We start from the raw sequence: 8,465 nt of genomic DNA, 5'->3' as shown, positions 1-8,465 counted from the left end.
CTTTTTGTTTAAAGACAAGGTCTTGTGTCTTTCTGACCCAGGCTGGTCAGACACTGAGAGTGACCTTGAACTTGTGATTCTTCAGCTTCTACCACCTGGAGAGCTAAGATTACAGGCATGTGCATCACCTCTACCACCACACCCTGCCTCAAGCCTGGAATCATGCCCAAAGTTTCTTGACTGCTAAGCAAGCCCACTGCCCACGAGCTACAGCTACACCTCCAGCTAAGATCATTCTTTTCACTGTATCCCCAAGTCAGTCTTTTCTCCTCGAAGAACCCTTCTGCAAATTTCAGTTCCATGGGACGGATCAGATTCTGTCTGCTTCCAGAGGGTGATGGAGGGGGCATTGGAAAAACAGAAAGTAAGAGATTCATGACTCAACAGATGCCATAGCATATCACACTTTCATGGAGCCCACTTAGAAACTCTGACCCTTCAGTATCCCATCCTATTGCCAATCCCCTTCCATAACACAATAATGGGACTCTGACCTTGACAAAAACCTTCCCTCGAGGAATGTAGGACAAAGATAAAGTCACTCAACAATGGAGAATCCTACATGTTGTATGAGTGCTCACTAAACTTTTTCAAGGTAAGGCCCATTATTTGTTTTATTGAATAAAATCCAGTTTAAAAAAAAAAAAAAAAGACACCTTTAATCCCAGCATTCAAGAGGCAGAGGCAGGTGGATCTCTGAGTTTGAGGCCCAGTCCAGAGTGAGTTCCAGGACAGCCAGGACTTCATAGCAAGGCTCTGTCTGGAAGGGTGGGCGGAGTCTAAAAACAAAACCCTTTGAAAGGAGACACACACATACACCCACATTAATGTGAGTGTGTGGATTGGATTTGGTTCAAAAACACAAAGATGCCTGCCAGGACTGAAGACACTCTGCGGCGTCCTCAAGGCAAAGGTGGGAACGAGTTTCCTCCAGTTAAGACCTTTTTCTCACTCGAGAATGCAGGTGACCCACTCAACAGGTGAGCAAAATCAAGATGTGCCATAAGTCCCAGGCCGTCCGACCCACTACTTTCATCCCACTGTTTCCGCAGGACATGTGTCGTCCAGACGGAAGAGGGTGCTGCATCCTTGTTAACATTAAATGAAAATGGAAAACAATTCATCCTGGCGATTACACCTCTCTGCCATCACTTTGCTTCTGCCCCTACAATTCACACACCTCCAGTTACCACCTGACTTCCGCTCTGTCCGCTGCCATCTCAACAGAAAAGGATGGAACAGGAAATAAGATGAAAAGGCCATAGTTTATCTTTAAAATAATGACTCATTTTATTTTCTTTTAATACGTAGTTATAAATATATTTTGTCAAAATATATGATCAATATGGTCAAAACATTTGCACGTAAAGTCATAAATAAGGTCAAGGTGAATGTTTAGGTTTTTTTCTTTTCTTTTTTTTTAAAGATAAAAGTCCAGCTATAAGGAAGCAGTCTGTGTGGTATGTGTGGGAAGTTGGATGGGAACGTGTGTGTGTGTGTGTGTGTGTGTGTGTGTGTGTGTGTGTGTGTGTGTATCCTCAGGGATGCCTGATCTCAGCGGCACCCACAACCCTCCACCACCATCTCCTGATAGTTTTTCAATACCACCTTGTCATACTCATCCAGGTACAACATGGAGATGGCACTCAGTTCAGTGGGGACACAACAGGCCTTGGGAATACTAGAATTAACAGAGTTGACCAGGGTCTGCACAATGGCATGGTTGGTTGAGTTGAGGTGATCCGCCAGTGGAAAAGGACAGTCCCCATGGCAGTAGAAGGCCTGGTAGCCTGGTGGGGCCACAATCCAGTCATTCCAGCCCACATCACTGAAGTCCACATAGAGTGAATGACGTCGGCAGTTCTTATTCTTCTTCCTGGACCGCTGTGGGTGATGCTTGGGACTACGCTTGGCCCTCCGGCGGCGGGTCAAGGTATGACCCCGGCCATCATGGCCAAAAGTGACCAGGAGGGGCCGGAGCTGGGCCCAATCTCCACTCCCTTGAGGTAACGATCGGCTAATCCTGACATGCTGGCCCTGGTGGGTCCGTGTCTGGTGGAGGTGAGTCACCTCAATGGCTAGCCCATAATTGGGCTGCTTTTCCCGGGTCCAGCGAAGGACCGCAGGGCTCACGTCGAAAGTTTCCCACCGTGTCACATTGTGGTGGACTAGTCTGGTGTCCAGTAGTCGTGTGATGAGGTGTCCAGGCTCTGTTTCTGCTGGGGGCTTCATAACCTCATAAATGTTTATCCGGTGGAAGCCCCGTTCCCAGTCAGGGCCCTGATCCACCTGCTCCCGAAACAGCCGGAGCTCTGCAGAGGAGATGGCCTCATTCTCTGGGATGCTGCTGAGGTTGAAGAGGAAGCGAAAGGCAGAGATCTCACTGGTCCCCGGGATGTTCTCCAGATGTTCTAGGCACAGTTGAAAAGGGAAAAGAAAAGGCCCATGAACTTTTCTGAGACAGAAAAGCAAAAAAATAAAAAATAAAAAAAAATGCGGAATTGGGTGAATTCTGTTGTACAGTGGAAGCCTAAGGGGGGGGGGGAATAACCATGCCTTTTCATCTGAAGGAGCAGAGAGGAGGGCCGCTCCCAAACCAGCAAAACTTAGCTCGCATTTGTCAGACACCAAAGACAGAAAGTATCTCCCAACCTCCTTTATATGCCTAATAATTTCCATGTGTCAACTCTTTTACCCACCACCCTCAGACTCCCCGTTTAAACCCCCCCCCCGGCTTTGTGTACAGTTTTCTTTATAAGTGACTGTAAAGAAAAAGAGGGGCCACCTCTCTCCCTCTCCGCTTTTGAGTATGTTACCAAACATTTCCCCAGCGATCCTGGAAACACAGAGCATGCCTTGTTGATCATGTTACAGAAGGGAAAATAAATTCCAACACAGTAATGATGCTGGAGGATTAATAACTCAGATTTACTTTGGAAAAGAAACATCCGCTAGGAAACATTCAGATCGTATTACAAGGCCCCTATTGAATAAACCTGACAAACACACAGCTGTAATATTAAATTCAGTAGGTGCTTTGAACAAAACGGGCAGAAAACCCACCCGGCTTTGATAGAGCTAAAGCTGGCCACTGGGGCTAGCCCACGCCTGAGTGGTGTCGTTCGCTTCCCCCCAACGCCCCCCACCCCCACCCCAGCCCCGCCACGGGCTCCAGAAAAGTACCTTCCGAGGCCGCTCTGGAAATTTGGAGGTAAGCGGGCCCTGTTCCTCAGCCTCCTGGACTTGGAGCTTTGATGTAACCTGAACTCTTCTTCCCCGGGGCTTCCACAGCCCCTTCAGCTTGCCCTGCCAGCTCCCCCCCCCCCCCCCCGCACCCCGCTCCACCTCACCCCCAGGCCGCCAGGACCAGGAGCAGAAACTGACCTTCGTGATGGAAACTCCTCACGGTGTTGGCCCGGCTGGCTGGGCGCTCGGGATACTCCAGCCCGGTCCCCTGGCTCTGCTCTTCCTCCTCCTCTTCCCCAGACTGCAGCCGGTAAAGATCCCTCATGTAATCCGGGATGACGACGCTCTTGCTCGGCTGCGGACGGCGGCGCAGCCCAAACATCTGGAGAAGTGTCGCCTCGAAGTCCCGCAGGAGCTCATGGCTCTGCCCTGAGCGGCGTCCTCCCGCGTGGCCCTGAATCTCGGCGACTTTTTTCTTCCCGGTCTCAGGTATCAAACTAGCATGGCTCGCGCCTCCTAGCAGGACTTGGCATAATAAAACGACCATCAGCATTCGGTTACCAGGAATCATGGTGTCTCTGGGGAGGGGGAGGGGGGTGGAAGGTTAAAGAATAAATAAACACCGGTCAATAGCGAGAAATAGAGATGTCTCTGCATATGAATATAGGGGTAGCAGCGGACGGTCAAGATGTAAAACAGGTCCGAAAGATCAAGTTTTGTGTTTTCTCCCTCACACCCTCCCCACAGACACACCAGCTGCAGCCATGCACGGCTCGAAAGTAAGAATCGCCCTGTAATTACTTGGTCTAACTTGTTTACACTCAAATAACCCCAAATCAGATAGCCTCCATCCTGTCCCAACTGCTATCTGAGCCATGATCTCAGCGTGGCTTCTTCAAGGATAAACAGTTAACATTGAGGGGGTAAAAGGGGGTGGGGGAGGGAGAATTAAAATGCCACCGCTCTTCTCTTCAGACCTCCAGCCTCCACCCCCCTTCTTCCTCCTCCACCACCACCACCACCCCCGCCGCCCTTCCTCCGCCCTCCAGCCCAATTTCCACAACTTCTAGCTGGTTAAGAGCAGGAGGGAGGGAGAAGAGAGCAAACGCCGACCCGGCTCGGACAGGGCGGCAGGGTCCAGTGACTGAGAAAGGAGTCGGGGGTCTGCCCCGGTGACTTTGTGATTTATTTCGTGGTGGCTCAGTTAAAAAGTCTTGCTCCCAGGGAGAGGGTGGGGGTGATTCAGAAGCGAACACAGGCTTTTTGACATGAGGCAAGGAACTGGCCTTCCCAGGCGAGTGGGACCGGACGGGGAAGGGAGTGGTTAGCCCTCGAGGGACAGCCCCGACCTGCGGACCTTTCATCTCTGGGTCCCCTCGAGCTCCCCCTTTCTTGCAACGCAGCGGATCTGAGAAGGCAGTGGGAGCGCTTTAAAAGGCACCCGCACGCTTCGAGCGTCGGGCCTGCAGAGGCCAGCAAGAGAGCGGCAGCGCCGCCTGAGAGCAGAGCGTGGACACTGGAAGGGAAATCCGACGGGAGGGACAGACAGCGATCGGGGATGGGAGGACAGAGTGAAATCCCGAGAAGGGGGAAAGAAGAGGTGTCTACTCACTGACAGAAAACAAGGCATATAATAACAGTCCATGATTCTTGGGAGCCAATCTTGAACAAACTTGCTGAAAAGGTTCAGAGAAGCTGCGGCAGTGCGTTGCTCGGAATGGCACTACGGAATGGCTCCTAAAATGAATATTTGAATATAATGAGACTCTGGAGCAGACAGGCTCTGTTTTTCTTCCAGCCCCTAGGAGTCACGTGGACCCAGAGGCCCCGCCCCGCTCACCGAGGAGCCCGCCCGCCCCTCCTCCACCCTCCCACCCCGGCTGGGTCCAGCCCCTGCGAGCGAGGCCAACCTCCGCGCCCGCAGCTGGAGCCCCAGCCGTCTGGGAGTTGTCCCCGCCTGCTCTGCGGAGCCCTCGGCGGGACACCCGCCGCTGGCGCGGTTCTCGGTCGTAGGCGCTGCGCGCAGGGGACCTGGAACACGTCTCTACCTGCGGTGCTCAGTGCCATCTGGCCAGACCGGGACCCTGGTTGTCTGAAGCTGGAGGATCAGGACGCATTGAAGACGCTGCGCTTTGCGGCGCCGACACAGCTTAAATGCGGCCGGGAGGGGGACCGCAGCGACAGCTTTCCAAAGACTCACGACTGAGAGTTACTTGAAAAGGAAAGCGCGTAGGGACCCTCCAAGCGCGCGCACACACACGCAAACACACTCGCATACTCCGGCACTTCCTCCACAGGGTCTCCGAGAGGCCAAATAATGCTTCTAGCGACAGGCATCCGACCCCTAGCGGATCTAGCTCCCAGCCGCTGACCCCGTCGCCAACGCAGCCCGCCGCGGGGGGTGTCAGGGTGTGATCGGTGTGGGAAAGTTAGAAGGAGCGGCTTCTGAAGTACTGTCTAGTCGCACCGCCAAAGTTCCCGCACGGTGTCGGCCGACCGCAGCGAAAGCTCCAGCCAAGCAGATCCTTCAGAAACCGGTCGGCGGTGCCTTTCAAGGCGGAGGGGCGGACGTCTGGGCTCCTAGCTCCAGACAGATTCCAAAACAGGCGTCGCCGAAGAAAGAGCGCATCCCATTTTCAGATCTCGGAGTTCCAAAGGCTTTACAACTCCGACCCGGCGCGGAAAGGAAACCCCAGCGCGATCCCAAGAGTCTACAAAGCCGGCAACAGCTTTCGGCCTGCTCACGACCTCTGCGAACGAGTCCCTCTCCCTCCGGCTTGGCTTACTTTTTAAACCACCACCCCCAGAACAACCCCCCCCCCCGCCGCCGCCTCGCGCGCGCGCGCCACTTCCTTCCCCCACCCCTTTCCTCCTTTGCACCAGCTACAGAATCGCAGCAAAGATTCCTTCAAGAAGTTCACCAACACACAGCTAAGGCAATGACTGACTATTCTAAGATGCCACACGCGTAGGCCTGTTCGAACCTCAGAAAGCGCAACTCTCCTGTTCAGGCAGGTCGTTGCGCGGAGTCCATCCGAGGACCCGAGTCCCAGGATTCCTGCCCCCGAGCCCGCTGCACCCGGCCTCTTTGCGGAGGCCATTCCGTGTTTCTCGCTTAAGAACTCGACGTGCCTAGTTGGTTTCCATACTCTCTCCCCACAGACTCGGTTTTCGGGGTGGGGGAAGCTCTTGCGGGAAACCTTTGAGAAAGGAACGTAAAGGATGGAGTCATGTCCTTCCCAGTGGCCCTGGCTGCCTGGCGCCATCCCACACCGCTGGCCCGGGTGCGGAGGCCGCGGGCGCACCACCAGCCGCACAGCTTTTTGAGCCGATTTCGCCCTCCCCGACCCCCGTTGCGGCTGGGACGAACTGAGAAAGGGCTGGAGGGAGCAAAGAGCTTATTGTTGGTTTGTTTATTTGGTTCTTTCTTTTCTTTCTTTTTTTTTTTTATGAGGAAAGGAGATAGATTTGTGCTGGTGACTGGCGCACGCGGAGCAAGGGGAGAGTGGAAGGGGCGGACGCTGGGAATCTCGGGACAATCCTCTGTCCTAGGGAGTCTCTGGCGGTGTCGGGAGCGCTCCCGACGTTCAAACCAAGAAAACAGGCGAAGGAATTGTTTCAATTTCAAGTTCACAAGGATTTCTCTCTAATCATGCTTTCCTCCTCTGGTTTTTTTAAATTAAAAAACATAAACCAAAGAAAAATTTCATCTCCTGGGCTTGTTCTTGATGGGGGATGGTGCAGCTCGTGATAGGCAATCAGACTTCACTTTCTTCCCAGAATCTTCTCCAAAATTTAATTGATAGCTTCAGTTTACTGAATATGTCCCTATTGGTGAGTCAACTTTTCACAAAACCTTCAGCTCATAAACCCAGATACTCGAAAACCATCAATCAAAGCCGTGGCGGGAAACTTTCCGAGTCTCGGGGGTCCAACTCCGCTGAGTGTTTGTAGGGACCCGAAATTTCGGACTCTTTGGGTTGGTTCAGGACATCAGGAGCCAAGAAGCTCCTCATTAGCCCTGCCGGCTCCTCCTCATCAGACACAACATGGTAGAAGACCGGCACAGGTAGCCTTTTGGCATAGAACACTAACTACATACCCCCATCTCCAGTGTGTGTGTGTGTGTTAGAAAGAGACAGAGACAGAGACAGAGAGAAGGCAGGATGCATGGGTGCCCACAACTAAGAAAATAGCTCGTGGAGGTGGGTTAGAGTTCTGTAGCTGCAGTTCGTCAGCTCTCGGGGGCGCCCCTCGCTGGGGACCAGGTTAGGTGACACTCCCCTCGACGAAGCCCCTCCATCCCAGGTCGCACTTTAGGGCTAAGCAGGACTACAGTCTCTGGCAGAACCAGCTCTGGCTAGGTTTTCTCTCCCAGCATCGCAGTCCCTCACTCAGTCCCCTACTCGTGGTGAAACAGACCTGATTCCCTCCTCTCCCAAGGGGATCGAAACCACCAGGCCAGCGTCAAATCTTCATCCCAAACCCACAGTCCTCCTCAATGACCTCCTACCAAAGCCTTGACTCTTCCCCGCCTCTCCTGGCCCGCGCCTTCCCAAAATGAGTTGGATAGCCTCAGCCACATCTATGTAGGCGCTTTTCAGCCCCACCATGCCCATCTCCAACACCACTGTTGGAGAAGGGAGGAGAAACAGGCCACCTTTTGCCTCGGTTACAGCCTGAACCCCACCACCAGCTTCTCCCACTACTGATGCACCTCGAACCCCTCGCCAGATTGTGCAACTTACCATACGTTCCTGCAGACGGGGTCTCGCCTGCAGCTGCTCCTGGGGACCTCTAGACAGCTGCAGTGAACCTGGGCGAGGGCCAGAGACTGGGTCGCTGCAGACTCCAGACGGTTCGGACGCGAATCCCATCAGGGACGTAGACCAGATACTCAGGCTGGGTAGCAGCGCCGTCTCTTTGGCTAAGGTCCCTCGGCTCGGATGCCGAACTCACCTAGCTTCCGGGCCAGGCCTCGCGCTCCTATACCTTCCCACCCTCCAGCACCACCCTCACGCATCTACTCCTTCCTTCTCTCTCCCTCCCTCTCTTTCTTCCCTTCCTCCTCAGTCTTCCCCAGCGGCCCCTCCCTTCTTCCCTCCCTTAATCGCCTCCCCTTCTGGAGATGGGAGCCCCGCCCACATCCTCCCATCCAGCCACGGGGCCTCGCCTCGCCTGGCAGGCCCGGGTCAGGAAGCCTACACGGCGCCCCAACCCTCAGTTGCCACATTGGCTGGGACACCAATGCCTCCAGCTCGGGAAGCGGCCGGGGCTCA

At 54.0% G+C, this 8,465-nt stretch overlaps 1 protein-coding gene across 2 annotated transcripts; it reads right to left on the bottom strand.

Annotated features, from left to right (window-relative positions):
* Positions 1–1,387: 1,387 nt before the first annotated feature.
* Bmp4 (bone morphogenetic protein 4) lies at positions 1,388–8,226 on the bottom strand. 2 transcript variants are annotated; one of them, XM_028873596.2, is made up of 4 exons: positions 7,935–8,226; positions 4,799–4,923; positions 3,385–3,764; positions 1,388–2,411 (listed from the first exon to the last, which is right to left on the bottom strand). In XM_028873596.2, exons 3-4 carry the CDS (start codon positions 3,755–3,757, stop codon positions 1,555–1,557), a joined length of 1,230 nt encoding a protein of 409 aa, XP_028729429.1. In that variant the 5' UTR covers positions 3,758–3,764; positions 4,799–4,923; positions 7,935–8,226; the 3' UTR covers positions 1,388–1,554. The 2 variants fall into 2 exon arrangements, with proteins under 2 accessions (XP_028729429.1, XP_028729428.1); XM_028873595.2 differs by lacking the exon at positions 7,935–8,226 and adding an exon at positions 5,235–5,981.
* Positions 8,227–8,465: the final 239 nt, after the last annotated feature.

Source organism: Peromyscus leucopus, chromosome 9 (genome assembly GCF_004664715.2).
Source record: "Peromyscus leucopus breed LL Stock chromosome 9, UCI_PerLeu_2.1, whole genome shotgun sequence".
In the NCBI taxonomy this organism is placed as follows: Eukaryota; Metazoa; Chordata; class Mammalia; order Rodentia; family Cricetidae; genus Peromyscus; species Peromyscus leucopus.
The sequence above is the reverse complement of the archived record's forward strand: the minus strand, read 5'-3'. Positions and strand labels throughout refer to the sequence as shown.